At 40.5% G+C, this 27,581-nt stretch overlaps 1 protein-coding gene across 1 annotated transcript; it reads right to left on the bottom strand.

Moving 5' to 3' along the window:
* Positions 1–44: 44 nt before the first annotated feature.
* On the bottom strand, positions 45–27,581 carry itga2.2 (integrin, alpha 2 (CD49B, alpha 2 subunit of VLA-2 receptor), tandem duplicate 2). The gene is made up of 30 exons (XM_029253064.1): positions 27,310–27,581; positions 22,297–22,420; positions 15,977–16,086; positions 15,775–15,866; positions 15,011–15,125; positions 14,678–14,805; positions 14,235–14,383; positions 13,458–13,608; positions 12,898–13,063; positions 12,645–12,721; positions 12,100–12,238; positions 11,577–11,722; positions 11,287–11,430; positions 10,981–11,184; positions 10,578–10,708; positions 9,812–9,975; positions 9,254–9,405; positions 8,888–8,998; positions 8,260–8,345; positions 7,346–7,481; positions 6,857–6,949; positions 6,695–6,771; positions 6,505–6,588; positions 5,006–5,108; positions 4,688–4,798; positions 4,283–4,393; positions 3,288–3,401; positions 3,099–3,188; positions 2,017–2,133; positions 45–1,565 (listed from the first exon to the last, which is right to left on the bottom strand). Exons 1-30 carry the CDS (start codon positions 27,356–27,358, stop codon positions 1,473–1,475), a joined length of 3,567 nt encoding a protein of 1,188 aa, XP_029108897.1. The 5' UTR covers positions 27,359–27,581; the 3' UTR covers positions 45–1,472.

Below are 27,581 nucleotides of genomic sequence, written 5' to 3'. Positions count from 1 at the left end.
CAGGGCTGAAGGGGGAGGGGACACATCCAGGATGGGATGCCAGTCCGCTACAAGGCACCCCGAGCAGGACCCGGCCAAGTCCACTGCACCACCACACCCCTCCTTGCTCCATCCAATAAGGAAATTAAATATCTATGTACAAGTATCTTCCTGGCTTATATTTTATACAATTTATACTAGTACAGTGGTAAAGCAAAAAAATATAAGCAATCTTGGAGGAAATGGTTGTTTTACATAACTTAATTACTATAAAAACTAAACTGTACATTTTGTGAAATTCTTTTCCATACATTAAGATAAAGTGTGTAATCTTGATAGTACCTTCACCCAGCCTGCCTACTTGGTTCTGTTATTAGATGATTAATCCTGAAGGAGATTGCACCATTTTACACAAATTTACTGAATTACAATAATACTTTTTACAGCTGTAAGAATGGATATACCTGATCACAATGGAAAAAATTGCACAGCTACCAACAAAAAGTCCATGTTTCCTCAGTTACCTATTTTGTATTTTAAGCTCACCCTGATATAACCTTTGTGATGAGAAATTGCTTAAATACACTTTACTGCTTTCAAACAGATTGTCCATATTATTAATAGTTCCATCTCTCTGCTTTATATCACAGGGATTTTGTACAGAAATGATAGCTTTTTAAGTCCTGCAATCAAAAGACTTCAGTAACACTTAATATACACTAAGAATCTACACACTCCAAGTATTGTCTCTACAAGTCATTGAAGATGTAGACCTTAATAAATTCCACTTCTAAAACAGGTATCAATTGCTGTATACCAGCACATGATATATATATTTTAATAAAATTCTGAATATTTTCATGGTCATTATTATCCAGTGTATTTTTTGATGGCAAGGCTACAAGTGTTTGTTACTGAATAAGATGAACAAAGTGATAGCCCTAAAGCTAACCTAATCCTCACCCAGCAGAAGCAGCCCTGTCCCCTAGGTATTTAAAATATAAAGTAATAATTGTGACAATCACAGCGATATGTAAAATGATGCTTTCGTAATGCTTTCAAGTATGACAAAAGATATGTCCGATTACTGGCTTGAGCCTTGATTCTTACTGGTTAAAAAAGTTGACAACGGATTACTGTTTGGTGACACGATGAGACTTTAGCCTGAAGGAATGACAGCTGGCTTTGTCCCCCACTGACGTCAGTGAATTTCCTCCAGAAATCATCCGTTACATTCATCTTGTCTTTGCCATCAGGGCTGCTGCGCCGTGCTTTCACTGAGTGGTGCTCATACAGTTCTCATTAGAGGCCTGCAAGCCCTGTGTCTGTGGACCGGTACTCTGGCAAAAGAGCTAAAGCAGATCTGTTTTACATCCATGCCTCAGCGCAATCTAAATTTATACCCATTCAGTCTCCCTTTTCCTGGTAATTTAAAAAAGGTTGAGGGAAGGTGGAAAGTTTAGATTCCTGTTCCTCATCATCTGGGCTGAAGCTCATGCCGCATCCTGTTCCGTGCCAAGGTTTTGGGTCTCTTCCTCACTGCTCTTCTGCAGCTGCTTGTATTTAGTTTTCTTGAAGAAGCCAAACTACAAAACAAAAAAAACAATTCAGTTAATTTGGGGTGACCGCACCACCTGACAGGCATGGAAAATTACCATGGTAATTAAACAGGCATATCTTAAAATTTCACCACAATCATTGTAGTCATTGCCAGTTGAAGACAAAACAGTTCTTTGTAAATTAGACTAGAATCCCAAAAGCTTTACTGGGGGGAAAGCTTGGGCAAAACATCCACATCTATATACTCCTTTCTAGCTGTTACAAACATAATGAAGAACCTGCTGTTGCAACTCAGTGAAGTCAAATATGGTGGAGATAATCTAAAATAAAAACTGCATATATTTTGACATGTAATTCAAACAAGATGGAATGCTACTCCAACACTGTTTAATACAGAGAAATAAACATGTGAAATGTCACTTAAGCACCCACCAAAGTGTCCCAAGCAAATTAAACTTTTAATAGCCTCAGTCGTACCTTCCACAGCAGGAGCACTGCGAGTGCCAGCAAAAGCAGACCCCCGATGACACTCCCCACAATTACGCCTATGGGCAAGTCCCCTTTTTCCCCAGGCTTGCTGACTGTCAGTTCGACCTGGAGAGAGGGCGGTGAGAGGCGCTGTCACACCTACTGCAGGAAAATCAGTCAGGTTCCCACCCACTGAACAATAGCTGCACCGGCAGCAAAATTCATCTTGTTTTCCAGCAGGGGGCGAAGTTACAAAACATTTCTAAGCACACAAAACTGTTTCGAATACTGACAGAAATTGTCAAAAATATACAGACATTGTTTTTTTATACTGTAGCATTTACATTTTTACGTATTAAAGTCGTGTTTGGCTTTTGCAGGTTGTATCACATTAAGAAGAAAATGGTCCATATAACAGTAGACATTTAAATTTATAATGGTATAAGTTTATTTTAAAAAAAAAAAAAATAAATCATTTAATATTAGGGGAACGTGATTAAGAATTGTCGATATTTAGATAGAGTTTTATGCAGCTACTCGTGTGATATACATCGGCTCATATGGTGGAAAGTAACTAACTACTTAATCATGCATCTGTATCTAAATCTCTCCTTCTGTTGATGCAATGTTGCCTTTGTATTGTATGAGATGTGCGTCGCTTTGGAAAAAAGCCTCTGCTAAATGAATAAATGTAAATGAAGATAATGGAAAAGCCATGAAATTCCAGATAATATCTGTGACTGCCATATTGTTCCAGGAGTTTTGTATTTTATGTTACTGGTCTCAGAATACAATGTACAGCTTGCATGATTTAGACTGTTTTTGTTTCAAACAGGAAATTAGGTCATGTTGGGAGGGACAGCCACATTACAGGGTCCCACAGTGATAAAACATACCAAATGAGTATGGAAATACCAGGTTTTATCAGTTTTCCAGTGGTAAAAATTGCCATCAAAAGTCTTTTTACACGTATGCTACAATGCTGATACATTTCGCAGGACGTAAGTACTGCATTAACTTTTCCGCATTACCAGTTCTGGGTTTTGCAAGTCGGTTACAGCAAAAGCAAAAATGGTGTAAAAGTGTCATACCAGTAACCTCTTGTGGCGGATGAGAAGAAGGTCTGGCTGTGATGTTTCGATTTCAGAAGACACAATGAGCTTGGTGGACTGGAACGTTGCCTGCAGACGGGAACACGAGGTCAGGAAATTAATATGCAATGTTAACTTTCTGTGCAAAACTTTCATTTTAAAAGGGCAACAGATGCTGCAGTCACTTACAGAGGCAAACGTGCCATTCCAGATCCTTGTCGTGATATTAACAAAGTAGTCTCTCTTTACGTCCATGTCAGCAAACACACATTTCATGGACTCGCACTTGGCAGTTTTACAGTCCTAGGCAAGGGAGACAGGGAATACACTGTATTAAGCATTGTGATACTCTATGTGCGCTAAATATTCTGATCTTATTTATAAACAGAAGCAATCTCTTTATGGTGTTCAACTTTGGACTTTACCATGAGAGTATATGATTGTTTCAGTAACACAAATATAATTTATTCAATATGTACTACATTTATTTGATGCTGTTCTCCAAAGCAACTTCCAATGTTAAGTTACCTACAATAATTTACCCATTTATACAGCTGGGTAATTTTTACTAGAGCAGTTTCTTACAGTAAGTACCTTATTTAAGGGTACTACTGCGGGAGGTGAGACTTAAACCCGCAACCTTTAGGAGCAAAGGCAGTAGATCTAACCACTACACTACCAATAATATTATAAGAAAATAATAATCCATCCATTCATTATCAACAGCTTCTTGTTCATTGCAGGGTTGCAGTGGTTCAGAAGGCAGGGTACACCTTGGATGGAATACCAGTCCATTGCTGGACAATTACATACACACGCCTTCAGTCAAACACACGCACTCTGAGGACAATTTAGAGCTATTACTTCCCCTGAAACACATGTCTTTGGACTGTGCGAGGAGAATGGGGCTCCTCAGCGAACATGCAAACTCCACACAGTTAGAGGCAAATTTGAACCCAGGTTCTAACCACAGCTCAGGTATTATGAGGCTGTGTTGCCATAAAATAATTCAAAGAAAAATATACAACATAACATAGTTAAATTCAAGGCCCTTGATGGGAGAGATTCTAAATTACAAAAGATGAATGTGCCAGGGATATTACTGAACTGCAATGAATCACAGCTGTGCTAACACAACAAAGGTACATGCATTTCTGAAACTTTATCCATTGTTTTGCACTCACCAGCTCCTGAATTCCCCTGAGGCTCTCCTTGGAGAAGGAGGGGGTGTAGACCTCCCGGCCTATCTTCAGCGGGTTGACCAAGCTGCTTGTTTCGCAGTTTACGCCATTGGTCTGAAGGAAATGAGCTTGGCTATGAGTCGGTCTCAGCTGGGATCGCTTTGTTTTATAAAATGGCCAAAAGCCCTATTGTCTTCCATGTCACAAGGTAGAGGGGAAATGAAAGACTTGCGGACTTAAGCTATGGTCTAGCAGAGCTCTTGAAACCAAGGCCCTGAATACTTTTAAAATCATGGATACTGATTTGTCATGAATACTGTTATGATCAACTAAAGTGAATAAGTGGGATTTTATTTTGATATTGATTAATAAGGCTCATAATCAGTAATTATATTGTTAGATACTTACAGACTCTGTGAGAACTCCTGTTATGTACAGAAGAGGGTTTCCGCTTCTGGTGGAGACCGGCAGGGAAACGATGAGGTATGCCAAGCTGACAGGGAAGTTTCCTGTAGAAACCTTGGAGGGGAAAACCGGACACTGTTTTTCTATGGTCAGCTGAGGTCAGCATGAAATGTCTCATACCTCCTCTCTAATACCACAAGGTCGCTGGCACTTCTCTGTAAAAACTCTGCAGATTTTCTTTAGGACACTGAAGCTGAAAAACCCTTGACCTGAAAAAGCTACAATTTTCGGTGACCCCTGTGGTGTGGACAGATGTCTCACCTTCAGCTTGAAGTTGAATTCTGGTCCAATGTCGTCATAATTATTCACGGTTGTCTTCACTTCGTTGTCCTTGTCTACCACATAGAAGGTCATACTTGCCTCCCTGGGTACAGAAGAAAGAGATGCAAATGTAGCATTTGCTGCCATTTTGTAATATACTTATATGTACTTGCTGTCCACCAGGAAACATAAATACTGTGAACGAAAGCTGTTACTCTTAGGGGCAATTTTTCATGGATTACTTTAGTAAAAGGGATACCAAGGTAATGCAGTGAGTAGCTCCTGGGATGCGGGTTGGGATATAGGCTCGATTTCGACTCAGTCTATGTGGAGTTTACATGTTCTTCCTGTGTTTCCGTGGGTTTCCGTGGACTGGTGACTTTAAATTGCCACTGGCATGTGCATGAAAGTGTGAGTGTGATTGTTCTGCTATGGACTGGTGACCCCTTCTGGGTGTACCCTGCCTTAGAGCCTGTTCTTCCAGGATTGGCTCTGGAGCGCCATGGCCCTGCACTGGACAAGTGGTTGCTGATAATGGATGAATATATGGATGCTTCAGTAAAAATGTCCGGTTGTATACATGGAAAAAAAAAGAAATCATTTGAAAAATGAAACACTAAGTCAGCTTTTTTTACAAAAACTTCTCTACGTGATACATTGTGATAAACTATTAAAGAAGGGCGTCAAGAAAGCTTTGGAAAGCTGGGAGGAATATATAGACATGATCCCTTTTCATTTGGCCTCAGTCACTTACAGAAGTAAAAGGTGGCCTGTTGAAGCTCAACGCACCGATGTGCCACACACTGTTTCAGCTGGGTAGTTCCACTGTCCCTCCTCTGACCACGGTCTCTTTGCCTCTGTCATCGTGATTACAAAGCCCTTTTCATGCTGGGGGAAAGAATTTCCCGGAAGGCAAGCCCTGCCTCGCCAGCAAACAAAGTACTGCTTTGAGCTGTAGTTTCACTGCAATTTTTTTTTCTTATAAAACTTATTAGCACCTTTCAAATTGCTCCAGAATGTAGGATAAAATATGAAGCCTTTTAGTTTTACAGTGTCATGGACAACACCTATGCAAAAATAATCACATATGGTGTGTAACACCATAGAGAGCACTAATTAAACACGTAAAAGGCACGAAGGCAACTAATTGGATAGGAATAAGAGCCTTTGCTTCGAGGATGAGAAAATTGTTAATTTGCACATTGAACAAAGAAGCCTAATTCATAAAAAACTTTAGAATGTGTACAAATAATCCTCTAGAAATATTTTGCAAAAAATGCTAAATTCAAGATTACCTCTGTAAGAGTTCAAAATTGGTATATTTATTTTTTGTTTAAGCACCTTCGCAGATGCCCAAAATGGGTTTTAAAATAAGCACCTCGTCAACCACACTTACGTAATTTGAGCCCATCCACTCGGTTTCCTGCGTTCACCATGACAGTAACTACCACTGGCAAGCAGTTGCTGACAATAGATGAATAATGAATAAAATTTTGTACCTTGTCAGGATGACTTCAGAGTCATACAAAACAGGGATGGAGACGGTGACTGTGTTATCGGCAGCATTCTTCTCCTTGCTATCACTATAAGATGGAAAAGGGAAACAATAGCCACAAGGGCACTCTTTAGTGGAACTCCAGGGAATTTGACTGAAGGCCCACTCGTCACACTACACTTCTGTGCTCCCACCTTTCAGCCACCATGCTGACCCTCGCCTCTTTCTGCCTCTCGTTCAAGTTGAAATCGAAGTTGATCCCAAAGGTCACCTGCAGGAGAACAAAGGAGACCTGTTCAGCCTGGGCTGACAGTCCAATATTAGCACGCTCAACATATTATAGGATTTAGACTCACGCGGTCGTTGGGCTTCAGAACGGGGTACCCTACTTGGCAGGACAGGGTGTTGCTGTCTTTACCAGGGGTGCATTTCACCTCTGTTCCATCACTCTGAGATAACATGGAATGCCGAAATGAGTCGAACAGTGTGCAGGACAGCTAAGTCTGTCATGTAAGCTTTGCAAAAAAAACCTTAAAAATGAATATCTACAAAGTTTCTTTAAAAACTTAATTTGATATTTTATTATTATTTTATTGCTTATCACTATCCTTTATAGTGATCCTTCATGCAAAGTGATATACACCTGGATACAAAGAAAGGTAAAGCAGCAGGAACTTTATGGGACTTCTTGAATTGAATCTACTTTACAGAGTACGTAAGAGTAACCTTAATGTGAAGGTTACAAATCCAAGTCCTAACAACTGTGCCACCGGTCCTGATTTTATCATTTTAAAGTGTTTTATAATCCTGTATGGGAAAAATATCACAATACTATTAATACATACAGGAGGTATAATGGAAGCGTAGAACAAATTTTCAGAGTATGTTGTGATGACCCTGGCGTTGTAAGCATTTTCCAGCTTGTTCTCCATTAATACTTCAAAGGAAAGTCTTCTATTGTTGAAGCTGACCAATAATGGGCTGTAAAACAAGGTCTTAATTTAGGCCAGATGTTATCTTAATTACAGTCTGCAGCTCATAATAAATGTTATATTCACATATTTAATATTTAATTAGTAAATACAATATGACATAAGCAACAAATTTCATGCTGGGCATTTTATGCATTATTCATAACAAGGACAAAATCAGTGGAAACTAATTGCATGAAAAATGCATTATTAATAACAGAAAGACAGCATCAGCAAGAACTACAATTATGTAGGAACAAAGTTCAGAGATCTGCAAGTCTGTTAAATGCTTTTACTCATATTGTTTTTCCATCACAGTTGCTATTAAATGAGAAAACGTCACTCGCGCACCCAGTTTATCAGCGCGGGTAGCCTGTCCCGCCTAGTTTATGATTTTTAACATTTGTTTTTTATATGTGCGTGAACACAAATATTTAAGCTCAGCTTCACAGAGCACTATGAAGAAAAAGTGTAGAATTAGTATCGGAGACAACGTCCCTGTTCTCAACAGTTACAGTATGTAATATAAACACAGCAGTGGGTAGAATGGAGCAGTGAGGCAATTCAGAGTTCAGTTTACTATTTAAACTGCTTTGTGTTGACTGGACCTTTTCCATATTAATGTGGACGCTCAGTTATAACAGCTGTTTTCTAAAGGAAGGTCACTTCTTAATGGAGAAAGATGTGTAAAGAGCAACAGGTGTTTAACAGCTGAGCTAGTACAGGTACTTGCTCATTCCTGAAATTTCTGCGATGGTAATAGAGATTATTATCTATGAATACTTCACCTCGAAATCTCTGGGGATGTGTTTACATTCAGTACCAGGTCACTGTCACAAACATCATCAGAACCACAGTCCTTGGTAAAAGGTATCTGTCAACACAACAGTCAAAAAAACACATGCATGAAATGTATGATATTTAAACATATATGCAACAATATCAGAAAAATATCAATTTCCATGAAAAGATATTTTGGAAAGCCTTTCTTGGAAATTGATGTTTTGCTAATATTGTTGCATGTGTGTTTACATGTAAAAATATCAGCAAAACATCAGTTTCCAAGGAAGCCTTCTTGGAGATGATGCAGATCAACTGTTGTTTAGAAAAGAAAACAGGGCAATATGCTAAGCCCAGGTACAAAGGACATTGTTCAGTTCACTGGTTTTATATGCATTAGTTATTACTTCATTAGCAGACTGACAGCTAAACCCAAAGGGACTCACAGATATACCCACTGAGAATGCTGATCAGGGGATGCGTTCAGTTATGTAACTACATCCTCTGAAAACTGAGCAACTGCTGTGAACTAGAAATCATGTATGTGTTGTCTGCTGGTACCAGACATAGCAATGAGGTATTTTGTGTTCTCTGGAATCTAAAAGCTTTGTAAAGAAATTCAAGAAGTGTACTCACAAAATATTGCCAGGAGTTGGTGCTGAATACATCTAAGACAGGGTTAGCTCTTGGGTTGCTGGAGCCAACGTCTACACGCAGGCTTATGTCGTTGACCATATCAGGGGCTTCCTGTGTATAAATATTAGAAACAATCTGGTTAAAAAATACATAATTCCTGAATGGTGAAATATCAATGTATATTTTTGAAAACATAAGTCAGATTTACTCAGACCCAAATTTACTTTTTGGGCATGTTTAGACACAACAGTTAAAAAAAAAAATACATGTCTACAATTAAAACAGTTTGGTTTGTTTTTTCACTATGAGACTTAAATGAGGCACTGTAATGAACTGGCTTTATTTACCACCACCAATTTTCTTTACCTGAACGTAGACATCATAGTTTTTGCATACTTCCTCGCTATGAAGTGTAATGTCTTCCTTCAGGAATCGTTCATTGTTGCTGCTGAACAGACCTCGTGAGACTGCACGATATGACAGCAAATCCGCATCAAGAGTAAGATTACATGTTATAACTGCAGGAAAAAAGAGAAATAAAGTACATATAGTGAGTCCAGTTCTTCACATAACACCAAATGAGCTCTTGTTGGATCTCACTACATCTTTAGACAATGACAACATATCAATATCCGGGGCAGCTGGTTAGTGTAGTGGTTAGGGTTACAGCCTTTATATCTGAAGGTTACAGGTTTGAGTCCTCCCTCTGGCTGTAGGACCCTTGAGCAAAGTACTTACCCTAAATTTCTCTGTAACATTACCCTACTATATAAAGAATTATATGCACCTTAACATTGTAAGGTGCTTTGGAGAAAAAGCATCAGCTAAATGAATAATGTAACTAAGAACTGCCTTGTCAATCAGTAACAGTTAAGCTTCACAAAATAGAATGGGAAGATGCAAGCTATATACACATAATCTTACCAACAGGCACAACTGGTGTTTTTGGCATAATTAATGCTCTGTAGCAGATGGTAGTTTTGAAACAGGACACCTTTCTCCCGCTGATGAGGCACATCTTATTGAGGATGTTAATGTTTTCAGGGTTGAAACTGGCCGTTGTCTTCACGCTAGCTATTCTTTTAGACCTGAAACAAAACAGTAATCTTATTTCTGTAAAGAAACAGAACTACATATATCAGAGTCACCATGCACACTCGTTGATAACAACATCAGACAAATAAATGTACGCACACACACACACAGTTTCAGAACCGCTTGTCCCATACGGGGAACCGGAGCCTACCCGGCAACACAAGGCGTAAGGCCGGAGGGGGAGGGGACACACCCAGGATGGGACACCAGTCCACCACAAGGCACCACAAGGCACCCCAAGCGGGACTCGAACCCCAGACCCACCGGAGGGCAGGACCCGGTCCAACCCACTGCGCCACTGCGCCCCCCATTAATAAATGTACAATTTCAAAAAAAATACAAAATGCAAAAAACATCTGGTTCCATTGCTGACCACTCCCCTCACAAAAATAGTAACAATAAACACATAATTTGAATAGACTTGCAAGTAATAAACACTGAAGAGAAGTGTGGCATTTAGTATGTACAATATTAACCCTCTGCAGGCAGACGATACAACTCAGCCTCACTAATTGCCTACTAAAACTGGTATTTGCTACTGCTAGTATTAATTTGGCCCTGAGAGGGATAAACCCTAAAAATAAAAGTTACTCACCAAAGCTGAACCACCTTTCCATAAGCTCCAATAGAAACATCCGGAATAGAGTCATCATTTAAATCTCCATTAACATTCAGAGATCTTCCAAAATATTGCAGCTTAGGATCTAATTCTGATCCCAATATTTTCTGTAAAATACAGCAAAAGCAAACAAACAATTTCATGAGCCATAACCTATATACCATAACCCTAGAAAAGCATTCTAAAATGCATAAACAATACAGCAGAAACACTGGCAGGAAACCCAATAGTAATTTTTGATTCTTGTCACAACAAAGAAATGTCATAGAAATAATGCATATACAAAAATAATTAACATTTGCATAGACTAACAACTGGCAGACTCTGTGACCTAATCAGAGTACTGTAAAGGTCCCATAAAAGTACCTTAGAATCTTACCTGTGAATATTGTTTTCTGATAAACTTCTTGTCTCCATTGAAGACATAAAGAACTCCTCTATTGCTGTCTTCCAAAGGAGCTCCAACTACCACATCATTGAAGCCATCCAGGTTGAGGTCAGGCGCTGCTGCGATGGCCATCCCAAACCGAGCATTCTCCGAGCTTGACGGCCCCACCAGAGACCCGTCACTGGTTAAAATACCCTTAAGCAAAGACCACGGTTTGGATGAATGCAAGACAATGAAGAACAGTGAGCTAATGTCATTCAACAGATGGAAAAGGACCTGTTCATGTGAACGTGTTACCTTGGATACGGAGAATACATAGACTTTTCCTATTTCCTTCTTCAGCTCGCTCATGAACGTTGGCGCGCCAACCAGCAGGAGGTCTGACACGCTGTCTTTATCCACATCAAGTGGACACAGCACACTGCCAAAGTAGGAACCTATCTGGTTTTCACAAACACACATAAAACATATAAACTGAAACCTATTCATTCATTCTCAACAAAAATGCATTTTAACATTCAACACTCTGTCTTTCAGTTGTGACTCATAAACTTAAAGCTGTAAATAGAATTCCACCTGCACCATACCTGATCTCCTCTCTGTGAAGTTAAAATTTTTGGTTGCTTTTTGTTGTCCACGGTATACACCACCACTTGACCAGTGTGCCTTGATCGAGGCGCACCAGCAACATAGAATACGGAGTTTGTATCAACCAGTGTTGTTACAGAGTAGCCTGTCAATCATAAGAACAATAGAGTATGGTAACTGTCACAGCAAAGTGTTTTGTTATGGTACTGCAGGAGATATCATATTGTGAAATACACACACACACATTGTCTGAAACTGCCTGTCCCAAGCAGGGTCGCAGCGAACCGGAGCCTAACCCAGCAACACAGGGCATGGGGCTGGAGGGGAAGGGGACACCCAGGACGGGACACCAGTCCATCACAAGGCACCCCAAGCAAGACTCGAACCCCAGACCCACCAGAGAGCAGGACCCGGCCAAGCACCCCCCATTCTTGTGAAGTACATTCAAGTAATTTAACAGGCATTTCTAAATTTGCAAAGAAAACACAAGCACTACCAAAAGTAAATAACATTAAAAAATACCAAGTAAGGAGCTGTCATTTCGGTCCTCTAGGATATTTTCAAATGTATTCTTGGGGAAGACTTCAGACTTCTGGGCGGTTTGGTGGACAACAGTTCCACTCCACGCGTAAGCTCCAACAGCACCCAGCATCAGGACATCCTACATGGAGCAAAAAGTCTGTTGACAGAACCTGAAACATCCTCTTGACAACATGCATTTTCAATGGTGCCTGGACTGTGGGTTTGAACCTGAGTTCAAATCTGGCTCAGTCAGTACAGCACTTATTGCTGCTGTTTGGTTCCTCTGCATGAGTTGCATGGGTTTCCATTGAGTGCTCCACATTCCTTCCACAGTCTAAAGATATGTGGTTCAGCTGAACTGGTGACTGCCTTTGGTGTGTGAATGTGTGTAAAAATTTACTCTATGGGTGATTGCCGATAAACTGTGTCCTCCGCAGGGTGTACCCTCCCTACTGCCTTATGATTAAGGGATAGACTTCAAATCTCCGTGACCCTGCACTGGAGTAGTTGTTACAGTTTCATTAAAGGGACAGAAAAGGATGTACCTCCATACTCGAGTAGTGTGCACTGAATCCCACCTGGGACATCTCCATTTGGAAACTGTCTCCTCCTTTCCCCGTCCCTGTGTGAAAAATAAAAAGGCATAACAGGTCTAGAGCAGAACTACATTAATCAGCTATGTTTTTTATTTAGCTAGTATGTGCCCTTTGCTAGGAAATTTCTAATGAATAAATTGAATGAAAATTAATATTAATTCATAATTAGGTACTGCAATATCAAAAAAATGTCTAAGCGTACCTTCCAAGTTGAAGATTCGATCTCCTAGTGTTCCTGCAATCTCTAAAAGAGCTTCTTCAGCGGAGACATTGAAGAAGTACTTCTCAGATGGTGAACTGGCAATTGACTTGATTTCCATAATTAGATTTTTCGTGTCAATATCATTCCTTAAGTAATAGCCAAGGACCTAAATGTAAATGAGAGATAGATTGATTAGTGGTTTCAAAAATGTGTTCTGCAATGTCAGTCTTGAAAATGTACACCTCAGTACAGTTCATGCTGGCCAGCAGGCAAATTATGATTAATTAAAAAAACAATAGATTTTAAAATAAATATTATTGAGACTGCTACTTCTAATTACTATAATTTCTCTGTACTGATTCCTCATCTGTTTATTTCAGTATTTGCAAGGGGTCTGCGTTGTGCTTTGAGTGTAAGGGCCTCAGAAATTTTCCTTAAAGTAAGTAATTATCCAAAATAGTTTCAGAACCTCTGGCATAGTCGAATTACAAGTAATTTATGAAGATAACAAACCCGGAGATGCAATGGAACTTAATTAAAACCACTTTTTTCATACTTACAGCAATACCAAAGCGAGTGATCTTGGCATCTTCACATTTTTTAATGACTTCATCCCTTTGGTCCTTGTCATGGGATTCCCCGTCGGTTACCACCACCATCACTTTAGTCGCCCCCGGCCGACCACCATTCTCAGGTAAGAAAGCATTCTTCCTGTTAAAGATACACTGTACTGGTTAAGAAGATGTTTCCGGAGGATTATTGTGGATGTTTAAGTACCTTATACCCTGTGTACAACAGCTGGCATAGTACAAACCGCAGTCCTATCAAAAATGTTTGTCTCAGCTTTTTTCTTTTTTCTAAAATATGAGGCCTCATTTACAGAAAACTTTACAATAAAAATCATTTTTTATTATAATGTATCATTTTTATTAAATGTAGTAGAATATTACAATTAATAACTACATTTACAGAAACACACTAGTTAACAGCTAGTTCTTTATTTCAAATGATAACTGGGGAACAAGATTTCTGTTCCCCGAAACTAAGATATTCCTTCCAAATGGATTCTTCAGGTTGGTTATTTAAAGACTTCTAGTTCCCATAATTCCCTCTTTTGCCACATCCTCATGGTAACCATGGTGCCATATTCCCTTTATATTAGTGTACGTTGAATCGTTTTGGGCAAATTAACACTTGAAGCTATGCAGTCAATTCAAGTTCACAGTTCACAAGATGTATACTTGGCCATTTTCATACACAGAACAGCTGCTTCATTCTTAAAGTTAAGGGCTAAAGGTAAATGCCCTGAGTTTTAGAGCGCTTGGAGAAGAACTTACCTTGCGGTGTCAATAGCATGAAAAGTATTTGTTGCAGTGCCCTGCATTTGGGCTATTCCTGCAGCGGCATTAACCACCTCTGCTTTGGTTTTGTAGGTATTGAGTTGGAATTCAAATGCTGAATCAACAGCATACTGGATAATACTCACCTGCAAGTTAAGGTGTACACAAAAAAGTTAATAGTTCTGCAAAACATACATTCACATTGTCATAAGCACTCAGATGGCTTAGCCTCAGGATTAACATGACAATGAAAAACTGCAATAAAAAGTATTTTTAAGAAACCCATTAATTTATTAGAGTTACAAACTTAAAAATAGAGTTAATACAATATAAAAACTTAATAAATCATAAGGAAAAAGTACAGTACAGTTCTGTTCTTTCATACTTGTGTTAAGAACTGAGAAATACTGTGAGTGTAGAATAAAGACAGAAGTACTTACCTGAGTATTACTGGGACTAATCTCTAAGCTTCCCAACAGTTTCTTAAGGAATTCTACAACTGGTGGCCATGGCCAAATGCTGTTTGAACCATCCAAAACAATCACAATATCCATTGGGCCCCCACACTCTACACAAATAATTGAAAGAAAGATTATTAAATGTTGTGTTTTGCATCATACAGTGTAACTACTAACGGCATTTCTTTCAAGTGTTAAATTTTACAAAATATCAATGTGCTTCATCTTATAATAAGCAATATTGGGTGACCTTATTAGGAAGGTCTACATATAAAAATAAACCAAAGAGCATTCATCTTGTGTGCAGGGTCTTACTCTGGATGGCAGGGGAAAACGAAGGCAATGGTTGAAAGAGAGGGGTCACTTCAGTACAGATTCCAGGGTAGTAATACTGGCTGCCACACTGCTGGGCCCAGAGAGGACCGCAAGTCTTCAAGGACACAGAGAAAACAAGTTTTAACCCTTGCCTATGAATGCCATGCTTTTAAAAAAGAGGCAGTCATTACAATTGTATGACAACATCATTGTTGGTTTTTAATGAAGTTCCAAGGTCTATGGTATTTAATGGTAGTAAGGGTTTCTCCTCAACACTCACCTTGACCAAAACACTACTTAGCTGACTCTTTTCTCCAAGGCAACTTACAATGATAGGTTTATGTACTAAACTATTTATAATTATTTACACTTTTCTACATCAGGGTAGTTTTTACTGTCCCAATACAGGTTAAGTTCCTTGTTTTGGAGCAGGAATTCAAACCCTGGTCCTTTGATTGCAAGGTGACAGTTCTAACCATTATGCTTGTCATGTAAAACATGACAATGTATAAATACCACAACTTTTCCGTATTCTATTATATATATAGTTTATATGGCATTGAGAGTATGGTACCACTTAAGTCAACATAATGATACAGTCTAATAAAAGCACAGACAAATAAATATGCAAATAAATAAATAATGCAATGAGTAAACAGAAATTATAAAAAAATTCTACTTGCAGAGAGCCATTTAAGTACCATATTTTACTGGCACCACAACTATGATGGAAAAGTTGAAAGAAAACAATTGCTCAGGTTTACCATAAATCCGCTGGTTTTGGGGGTTTCAATAAGAGTCAAGCCAAGGCTCATGTTAGTGTTAATATTATTCACAGCTGCAACGTTCACAGAGTCTGAAATATGAAAATCAGAAACATGTAATCTGAAGAAAACATAAATAAAATGGAATGCACTCAGCAGTTACATACAAAGTGAGTATTTCACATAGTCCAGAAGAACATACTCTGCAGGTTGAGTCTCTCACAAGTGGTTTTGGACCCAGGTATTTCACACTTATAAACATCCCCCTTTCTGTTTGTTTTATAGCCACTCCAGGGAGAGCCAACCAGGAGCCTGAAAAAAAAAAAAAAAATCAAGAATTTGTAATTAACTGTCAGAAGTAAATTTACATCAAAATTCATTCAAAGGTATGGAAGAAAAAGTTTGAGATTCCTGTTTGTTTTTTAATTTCATGGTATAAGTCTTTGTCACAGCCTTGAGCATTTAAATAACATGTTACATGAATATTTTGACAAGAACAAAGAAATTTATTATGGTAAAATACATGCATTTTACAGTTACCAGTGCTACATTAACTTTGTTATTGATTTATTCTGGATGCCTTAACACTGCCTATACAGATGTGTTACACTTTAATGGAGATGTGTCATTAGTGCTGCAGTAAACAGAACAACATCTTTGGTAATTCTTTTAATTCTTACGATTTTTTATTTTAAATACACCTTTTTGCACCTACTCAAAAAATAAAAAAAATCCACAATCTATTTTACATATTTAATAATAAATTTACCAGACAATTATTTTTGAAAAAAACATCTAACCTAATTTGATGGCCTGTGCACAGAACTTACTGGACTAGATCAAGAAATCTGGTTTCCTATTTTAGATGCAGGAACAGTTTCACAAACATTCTCAAGTTATATCAGTATAAAGAAAAAAACTCTTCAAAGCTAAAAAAAGAAAGAACAAAGAAAAATATCCTTAAAGAGAGGATTTAAGTGCACAGATGTTGTAAACAGACGAGGGCCTCATGGCAGGCAAGCAGCGGGAAGACAAAGGGTAGAGTACCACGAAGCACTGGCTGTTTAACTAAGCATAGCGTTATGCCAAAAATAACATGAAAAATTAGACAAATCCTTATTTATTTTGCACAGCAAGATGTCAGGAGGGATAACATCAAAGCACTCGCTCACTCAGTATCCATAACCGCTTATTCTAAGGCAGGGTTGCAGTGGTCTGGAGCCGGTCCCAGTAGCACAAGGCACTAGGTTGGTCAGGTACACCCCGGATGGAACCCCAGTCCATCACAGGGTATCCACACACAAACATTGAAGCACCTAGAGAACATGCAAATTTCACTGACTGAGCTGGATTCAAACTCGTGTGTGAACTCATTGCCCAAGGATTGTGAGAAACCTTTTGCACCACATTGCCGCCTGTGAACAAAAGAATAAAACAGCAAAATAAAAAGAAAAAACAATAGTTTGACGACAGGGAACACCAAAAAAATGTGCATGTCACGTGTTTTGCAATTGACTGTTAATAAAAAAAAACCAAACGGCATTGACTTGTATTGACCACCTGTTGTATTGACCATCATTGATATTAGACCATGACAGAAGTCTGAAGTAGAAGCATAGTGTACAAAGCAGAGTATCCCTCAGCTGGGATGCCAGACAAATGCAGAACACTTACAAATGCATGCATTTACTCGCAGATACTAGATGGTGTTTCGAATCACCGATTCACACGAAACACACGTCTTTAGACCTGGGAGGAATCCGGGGCGCCTGGAGAAAACACATGCAGACTTTTTTGATTTGAACCCATGTCCAAGCAGGTCTTTGAGGCACCATTGCACCCATATTTATAAGTGAATAAACAATTATAAACAGCTCTGAACAAAGATCAGCTAAATGGCCTTACGAATCAAACAAGCGTTTGAATCCCCCTCCTTCTGTAGTTTGCTTGATTAAAGTATTTACTGTGAACTAATACAGTAAAGATGACTCAGTAGTACAAATGGGTATTGAACAGGTTGACAGCCAAAATGCTGGCATCTCACAACGCCTGAGCCGCATGTTAGGAGTTTGCAGCCCACAGCCATGTGGAAGAAATGGTAACTACCAATAAACTACTTCCATACCCTCCCTTACCACGAAAACCACACAAGCGGATGTTGAATTAAATTTTGACTGATGGCACTTATCCAACCCCTATAAAGTGGTGTAAAATTACAAGTAATTTAGCATACAATCCTCACATTAAGAGCTGCCTTGGACAAAGATGCCCCATTAAAAATGGATGATAGCAATACCTAGCTGAGTGTGGTCTTTAATGTCATTAGTGATTATGTAACAACTAATTTTATTGGTGCCACAGATTAAATTTTTAATTCATTCAAAAATAGACAGATATGTTCTTTCATTGCAGTGGTGCAGCAGGTTTGGCTGGGTCTTGCTCTCTGGTGGGTTTAGGGTTCAAGTCCTCCTTGGGGTGTCTTGCCTTATACCCTGTGTTGCCGGGCTAGGCTCCAGGTTGCCACGAACCCGCTTTGGACAAGCAATTTCAGGCAGGGGGTGGGGTGGGGTGGACCGGGTCCTGCTCTCCAGTGGATCTGAAGTTCAAGTCCCGCTTGGGGTGCCTTGCGACGGACTGGCGTCCCGTCCTGGGTGTGTCCCCTCCCCCTCCGGCCTTACGCCCTGCATTGCCGGGTTAGGCTCCGGTTCCCCGCAACCCCATATGGGACAAGCGGGTCAGAAAGTGTGTGTGTTCTTTCATTACTTCAAATTCAATATTGATACTTAATATTTACTTTTTCAGAACATTGACAAGCTTAAGTTTATCCACAATATCTTGACAACAGAGTAGTGTATTGCTAAGGTATTTTTGGATGGGGGGGCACGGTGGCAAAGTCGGTTTGGCTTGTGCCAGCTCTCTAGTGGGTCTGGAGTCTGAGTCCCGCTTGGGGTGCCCTGCGACGGACTGGCATCCCGTCCTGGGTGTGTCCCCTCCTCCTCCAGCCTTATGCCGTATGTTGCTGGGTTATGCTATGGCTTGCTGTGGTCCTGCTTAGGACAAGCGGCTTCAGACAGTGTGTGCGTGTGTGCGTGTGTGTGTGTGTGTGTGTGTGTGTGTGTGTGTGTCTGTGTATTTCTGGATAAATACTTTAATTTTCTTGTGCATAGTAACTTTAAAGTAACAACTTTTATTTGGAGTTCTCCAGCCACCTCTGCAAAGGAAGATCTAATCATATCAAATTTAAGGCTAGTATTTAGAAATCACACACACACACACACACACATTGTCTGAACCTGCTTGTCCCATACGGGGTCGCGGGGAGCCGGAGCCTAACCCGGCAAAACAGGGCGTAAGGCTGGAGGGGGAGGAGACACACCCAGGACAGGATTCCAGTCCGTCGCAAGGCATCCCAAATGGGACTAACCCCAGAACCACTAGAGAGCAGGACCCGGTCAAACCCACTGCACCACCACACCCCCATTTAGAAATCAGGCAATGCTAAAGAATATTAAACATATTAAAAGTATCACAACATAACTAAAAATGTTTGTTTTATAAAGAGACAGCAAGATTTTTCATCATTGCTGAACTTTTACAGATTAACTGTAACGCAGTGCCTTTATTTTCAAGAGGGAAAAAAAGAGAACACACACACACACACACACACACACACACACACACACACACACACACACACACACACAGGAAGACATAATCAAGGGGTTTTTATGAACGAATCACGACCCATCCCAGCACACTCATCTACTTCTAAGTGGGAGGCATACACAACCAGACAGGACTCAGTTAGTCAAAAAACACACACAACATAAGTTTTATATGTAAAAAAAAGAGGAAGCCAGGGCATCACAATGAGAGCAAAGTGGACTTCCTTTAAACCTTGTGTGAACAAAAAATAAAAAAAAATCTGTTAGTTAAGCATGGTGCTACACGGTTCAGTAAACAGCTCTAAAATGGAGAAGGGAGTCATCTAGAAAGAATATAATTAAAGATAAACATTCTGAACTAAAAGTGACTCCGTGTTCCAAATCTTGTCCCACGCTGTTTTTTTTTTTTAAAAAACTTGTGCCGAAACGACTGCTTTTATCTTGTTACTTTAAAGTACAGCAAAATATTTAAAAAAAGACGGCAACTTTTATACACTAGAAGTCGCCTGTGTTGTTTAACCTAAATGGAAGTAGCAAACACTCCAGCTGCTGTCATTTATGATCATCACAATGAAAGTTTAGCAAATCCTGGCAGTGTATGGAGGGTGTAATAAAATGACAATGGGTAGATGTCTTGACATTCTGCTGCATCTTAAAAAAGCTGAAAATAAATACAGCTGTCAGCTTTCATTCACTTTGAACTGGTCGTATATAATAGCTCCTCTGACTACTGTCACACAAAAGCTACAATCACAGAAGGTACAGCTGTTACAGCATCAGAGTGGCTGAAGACATGGACCAGTAGCGTGAAACCTTCCAGCCGAAGTACCTGAAAGACACGCATTTCGCTTCAGCAAAAGGTATTTAGGTCCGCACAGAATACAGAAGAACCAGAAAACTTGCTGCATGCACACATGACTTAATAGACATCATTTCCTGGCCAGTGTATCATGCAAACATACAGACGAAGAAGCTGACTTCTAAACTCACACAAGATATGATTAACCATTAATACCACATTTAATGATACAATCTGCAACCCAGCCAGTCACAAAAACGCAACTGCACTGCACAATGCTATACTCAACCTGCCAGTTGAACACAAAACGGAGGATAAAGAAAACATATGACTCGTACGTGCCTGCATCGTAAATACTTCTCCAAAAACGTTACAGACGCAAGCCATTCTTTGACAGTACTGGAATGCAACACAGCAGCACTGTGACACATTCATATTGACACAATACAAGAGCCTGAGCCAGAGGCCCATTCATGGTCCTGCTGGGAAACACGGAAACTCGTAGTAGATCAAATAAAGCACTGTTCTCCCTCCCACTCCTGCCTCTCCTGTGTTCAGTGGAATTTAGACTGCGACAGGAAATGGCAGGTTAGCAAGTGATAACAAGATATGGCCAATTACAATGAGAAAACTTTAACCTGACAGCGAGACACATTCCAAACCGGTTGACTCGATTTTCAAGGTGCTATCAGGTCCCAGCTGTAGCAATAACACATTCATAGATATTTGATCATCTGTAATTTGCAAGCCTGTGCATCCTTAAGAACATTAAAAAAATGAATAAAAGATGATGATTTCTTTTCTCATTTTTACTACCATACAATGCATAAATGTTAAGTAACAAATCATTTACATTATTTGCTCAAGAACTGAAACTGAATCTTTTAAATAATAAAGAATAAAGATCTAGTATTCACACAGAAAAATAAGGACCCAGGAGTTGTGATCTATTTATGTTTACATTTAATCACCGATTCAGAAAGACTGTTGGAAATTGAGTGCCCTTAGTGCACAATACGTAAAGTGATGCTGCGATACATGCTCTTGTTATGTGTCTCTGGGCCAGACATAATGCTTTGCAAACACCGCATGATAATCACTGTTTGTTACTTGTGAAGCACATCGGTTTTCATCACACTTTTTGACAACCTGGACTGGAATGCAAGCTCCTTTGATTTTGGGTTTGCTTGTATTGTCTAAAGGGGGTGCGGTGGCGTAGTGGGTTGGACCGGGTCCTGCTTTCCAGTGGGTCTGGGGTTCGAGTCCCGCTTGGGGTGCCTTGTGGTGGACTGGCGTCCCGTCCTGGGTGTGTCCCCTCCCCCTCCAGCCTTACGTCCTGTGTTACCGGGTAGGCTCCAGTTTCCTGTGACCCCGTATGGGACAAGCGGTTCAGAAAGTGTGTGTATTGTCTGATACTGTACATATCTTGAACTAAGAGGTTAAAAAGTAAAAGTGTAATATCTCATTTTTCTTTTTTACCTCATTTCATTTTCGGGCAACTTTTCTTGCGATACACAAGTACCTGTATCCACCACTTCTTCGTCAGGAATTAGCACTTTCATGCCTACATTGGTTGCTACGCATAGCTGAACTGCAGCTAATACATGTTTTTCTTATAGAAATGAAACAGTGATGGCTATTTCCTTAAATACCTCAAATACCGCGTCTTCTTGAACATCTTCCGGAAACAGAATGCGTTATCATGGCACAGGAAGCCTGGGGGAAGGGAAGTGCCAGCCTGACTACAGATGGCAGAAGAGGCCTGTGTTGACAGGGTCAACCCACTGGATCTTAATAAGAAACGCTACAGGATCCTCTTCACTCTTCAGATGAAAAAGCCTAGAAGCTAGTCCTCGACTGAATATAAAAGTCTAATTTTACCATAAAAAGAGTCAAGAAATACAAGCCCATGGGAGTACTGAGAATCTAAATCAAAATAAACCCAAGTAAATACATAAAAATGATTACATTTCAATTCTAGTAAAACATGTGCTCTCTTTGTACGATACCCGTCGTCCATCTGTGAAAGCGTCGCACTGCAGGAAAGTCCGGTCTTACCATTTGCCCTGGTGATTCTGGAACTGCCGCACTGTGTACCCGAACTCGTCTGCTACTGGGCCGCTGAACACTTTTGCCCCTGATTTTCCAACATTAAATGACTGCGAGAAGTGAATGCAGAAACCTAAAAGAAAGAAGATCACACAAAACACATAAAAATGATCAGTAATCGTACCGTCATGACCTCGGGGTAGTTACACCAGAGGACAACAGGGAAAGGTCATCAGAGCTAATTCCACAAACCTAACAAAGACAGGCACCTCATTAAAATACTCTTTAAAAGAAGCAGACTTAGGTACAGTACAGGGAAACCTTGCACTTAGTGGTGCTCCTTACGCATCGCTCTTTGGACCACAACTCTTTGGAATATGATCTTAGCATTTGAACCACGGCTCTTCGGATCACGAACCTTGCTCCGCTTGCCAGACAACAACCACGAACTCGATCAAACCCCTCAGACACGCACCTGTCTCCTGAGTGCCATTCCTCTGGTCAGTTCTCCAAAGCCCTATCTCAGTACTCTTCTAACAGCTTCAGTTCTCGGCACTCATCAACGCAGCTGCTCGTATGTTCTCCGCACTTCTGTTCTGACAGATACATCAGAATGAAACACGAGACACGTAAGAAAGAAAATCACTCTTAACTACAACATAAAATGGATGGACTGATGGAGGGAAGGATGGGTTGTGTGCCTGAACGGATTTTTGTTTATTATTTCTTATTTAACTGGCACCATATTTCCAAGGTGATATACAGGGTTTGATAAATGGATGGATGAAAGGAGAATTACAGCAAATTACTGTTTACACGAAACTTCCACACACAATTACACACACTGTCTGAAACAGCTCGTCCCGAGCAGGGTTGTGGCAAGCCAGAGCCTAACTCAGCAACACAGGGTGCAAGGCGGAGGGGAAAGGGACACACCCAGGAATGGGACACCAGTTCGTTGCAAGGTGTCCCATTCTACAAGTCTACAGAATTTCATCTGTAGAGACAACAACTGGTAATTTACATAGATAAGTCCCAGGGGGACAGCTGGTAGTGTTGTGGTTAGAGCTGTTGCCTTTGGAGCCACAGGTTGCAGGTTTGACCCCTACTTCTGGCTGTTATACCCCTGAACACAGTACTAACCCTAAAATTGCTCCAGTAACATTACCCAGCTCTATAAATGGATAATAATTGTAGGCAACTAACATCATAAGCTGCTTTGGAGAAAAGCATCAGCTGAATGAATAAATGTATTCACTTGTGTGTTATTTTAATTATGCATTTGTAGTAGCATGTAATGTAGCTAAACAAATTAAGTATATATGCAGTATATGAAGGTTGACGGGTTACAATAATGCTTAAATTGCAGTGCTTTAGAACAAAACCAAAAATAAACCAAAAATGAACACAAGTATGCACAAGGTCCTACTGGCGCATTCCCAGACAAAAACTTTGCTAGCTGACACTTGTACCTTCAGAAAAGCATGAGCAGAGACATATAAATAAAACTTGGTGAATGTGCCAATGATTAACAGCATTCTTCGGCAAGTTTATTCAAGGCAGCTTGGGTTGAAAACACAACACAGTGGCTAAAACCAAACAGAAGGGACTCAACTTCCTGTGTGGCAGTCTAGACTTGTCACTGGCATGTTCCACTTTTCTTTACTGTGCCACCTAATACAGTATTTAATATTAATTTCTTGCATAGTCACAGACCTTAATCAATTATGAACTTTAGGTACACACTTTGAATATAAAGTTATATTGACACATATATATATATATATATATATATATATATATATATATATATATATATATATATATATGACTATACCTTTACAGTGTACATTTCACGGTCAGTACCCTGCTCAATGGCACTACAGAAGTAGTACAGGGGCCATAACTGATGTCATTGTCCAAGAGAACTTATGTTACAGTGGCGGCAATGTTAGATTGTTAGATTGCACAATACTTCAAAACAATGCAGAACACATCTCTTTTCCCAAACTTTGTACAATGAAAACACAGCACAGATGCATAGTAATACAAGACAAGGTATCATTTAACAGAAAAACAGAACAACAATTTAACACACACAGAGGCTGAAACCACTTGCCCCAAGCAGGGTCGCGGCAAACCGGAGCCTAATCCAGCAACACAGGGCGCAAGGCTTGAGGGGGAGGGGACACACCCCGGATGGGAGACCAGTCCATCCCAAGGCACCCCAAGCAGGACATGAACCCCAGACCTATCAGAGAGCGGGACCCAGCCAAGCCTGCTGCACCACCGCACCCTCTACAACAATTTAAATGACAATTTAAGTTTTATAAACATAACTGTTTTAAAAATGGTAACAGTTTAATCCATCAATTACCAATAACTGCTGGTCCACTGTCTGGTTGCACAGGGTGCAAGGCAAAGTACCCTACCCTGGATGGGATGCCAGTCAGTCATAAGGCAATGACACACACCCATTCACAGTTATAGACCAAGGGCAGTTCAGATTTAACAATTCACCTGAAACACATGTCTTTGGAGTGTGGGACTAAACCACCCAAGAGCACAAAAGGAGAACGGACAAACTCCACTGAGCTCGAGTATAGCCCACATCCAAACCTACACCTCAGGTGCTGAGAGATACCAGCACTGCCCACTGCGCCACTATGTTGCCCTTGAAATCAGTTTAACTTTCAATAACATTACTAACACTTCAATATTCCAAACATGGAGCCTGACAGTTTTTTAATGATCTTCTTCCCTCCATTATCAGTATCAGCTCATTCAGCCTTAGCAACGTGGGAATGTAATGCAATATGAGGAAGTAGCCCATGTGAACACTGAGAGATCATGGGAACTAATATAAAGATTTTGAACCCACTAAACACTATGCCCTGACCTACTGTGCAGTTTATGTACCTCCTTCTTAGCTTTAAAGGTTTGATTAAAATATATACGTACATATACGAAACATAGGTTTATAACATTTTGGATATGCAGTGAAAAACAGCATGAATTCTAAATCTATATCTATAGCTATATAAATAGTGACTTAGCTATAACATTTACATATGGTATGATGTAATTAAGTTGTTTTCTTCAGTCCCTCCCCATAGGATTTTTTTTTTGCACTGTCCAGTCTGGATGGTTTTTTTCTAGGGCTTTCTTGCACGATCCAACTCCCTTGATACAGCGGAGGCAACGTGTACAAGCAAAAACATCTGTTGGGCTATTGGTGCCAGGCGTGTCAGGCTAAAGCCTCTCTTGTGCCCAGTCAATGAGCCTCCACTCTGTCACCATGGAGCCTGGGATTCCACTGAGGGCTGGTACAATGATGAACAAAGAGGACCTTTAAACGAACTGAATGGACATGACAGTCCCGATTGGGTGATCAAGCGAGGTCTACCCTGCTGCCTTGCCCAGGCCTGCTGATAGTGTCATAATGTGGTTCCACTCTGGTGCCTGCTTTGTGGTGGGGAAGCTGAGTAAACTATTCAGCGATCTCTGCGGGACAAACCCGTCAGATCCGAGGGGGTGCATCTCTCACTTCTCCCAGAGCCGACGCCTCCTCCCAGCCTTTTTTTTTTAAAGAGCATGTTTATGGACATCGCTTACTGACTTCTCACCAGCAAGACACAGCACAGCATGAACGCAACACGATACTAATGGGGTTCAAGCACCTGGCGACACCAAATCGAGGTGTGCGTAACCCCACTGATGATCTCCAGGACAACAACAGACCCACAACGCTGGCGGAGCACTTCTCGCTCGGAGATTCACCTCTGACAGCTGTGTCAGTACCTGGCCCAGCTCACTCAGTCAGTCATGTAGCAGCATGCATCTAAACATCATAATCTTCTGCGTGAAGGAACACTGCACGGCCAAGCGCTTAACCCCAAGGGACCGATTAAAAAGGGCGTACAAATAGACATTATAGTGTAGGACACCCTACTATTTGGATGCAGCTGGAATTATCTAGCATTTTGAAGAACTTAAACACAGGCCCGATAATGGTGTGGTGTGGAGTATTTCACGAGGATTTCATATACAGCCGTTACTCCGGCATTGTATGTGTTTGTTTGTGTACCTTATTATAATTAAAAAAGAAAAAAAAAATTGGTAGGAGATTATCAGGATTCATCTATCCTGCGTTTTATGCACCTACTCGAGTGATGAACATCGGTCCATCAAGTAGAAAGCAACAAACATGGTTTACTTAAGAGTCACACGTCTGCAGCCATGTCTCTTTCTCTTAGAGTAATGGACAAATTGTATTTTTGCTGAGATGTATGTCGCTTTGGACAAAAGCATCTGCTAAATGAATGAATCTAAATGTGAATGTAAAATGAGTGTTTTCTGATTCCACCGTGGTGAGTGTTTGTGACTCACTCCTTAGTGTAAGTTACAGTAAGTTACACTGCTGTACCTGCTCATTCACTCAATACCTCAAGCACCTACACATGTCAGTACAGTAAAACAATAAACTGGAACTAATTTGGTAGAGTATAAGTCCACACAGCTTTTTACTGTCTTCAACAAGGTGTCTTATCGAACAAGTTTATGACGTTGGCTCAAGGTGCGTCTCCACACACACCTATCTGCCACTGCTCTAGTTTACGTACCAATACAATATCATTCTGCTCAGCTCGTCGAAGCAGCAGGCAACAATAATTTGTTCACTTCTTGCCATAATTAAAATAACAGCACTGAAAAAAGTAACACAGCACGATATTATTATAATCCATCCGTGAATACATGTCAGTAAATATCGCCTCAGCTCCGCGGGCGGGGGGTAATACTAATACCAGCACACTGAGAAAGGTATGCAAGAATAAATCCGTTTCCGGATGGTTTGCCGGTAAAACTTGCAAAAAAAAAAAGTTGCGGGAAACTTGACGATATAAGTCTTAGAGAGTTTTCGTCAGCGCCCGTAAAGAATCTGGGATAAATGAACGAAGCGAAGGTGTCAGTGAAAGTTGGTTGCACGCGACACTCACTCAGCGCACCGTACACAGTACTCACCGAGCGCGAGAGCGAGCGCGAGCGGCCGCGTGCCCGACTTGTGCTCCATCGCGCCGTGTCGCAGATCGTCCCTGAGCGCACGCGCGTCTCTCGCCCACTGAGCTGCTCTCCGCTACTTGTCCGCCGGCCGGCCGCTTGGAAGGAGGGCCGAGGACTGAAGCGACGAGTGATGTCAGCAGAGAAGCTGCAGCTTCTTGTGAGGAAATACTCACACACGGAAGGCTGCGGAGGACTCCCCCGCACCTCCACCTCCACAGAGCCGCCCTGCAAGA

This window comes from Scleropages formosus, chromosome 6, assembly GCF_900964775.1.
Source record: "Scleropages formosus chromosome 6, fSclFor1.1, whole genome shotgun sequence".
Classification (NCBI taxonomy): domain Eukaryota; kingdom Metazoa; phylum Chordata; class Actinopteri; order Osteoglossiformes; family Osteoglossidae; genus Scleropages; species Scleropages formosus.
This window is presented reverse-complemented; position numbering and strand designations above follow the sequence as displayed.

Bases quoted from the DNA above. Each gene is read 5' to 3' on its own strand.
- itga2.2 (XM_029253064.1), bottom strand. From the start codon at position 27,358: ATGGAGCACAAGTCGGGCACGCGGCCGCTCGCGCTCGCTCTCGCGCTC. The intron at 14,806-15,010 runs GTAAGACCCTGC...TTATTTGTGTAG, and splicing joins GTTTTCCCCTGCCATCCAGA to AGTGTGGGGGCCCAATGGAT. The intron at 7,482-8,259 runs GTGAAGTATTCA...CTTGTTTTACAG, and splicing joins ACATCCCCAGAGATTTCGAG to CCCATTATTGGTCAGCTTCA.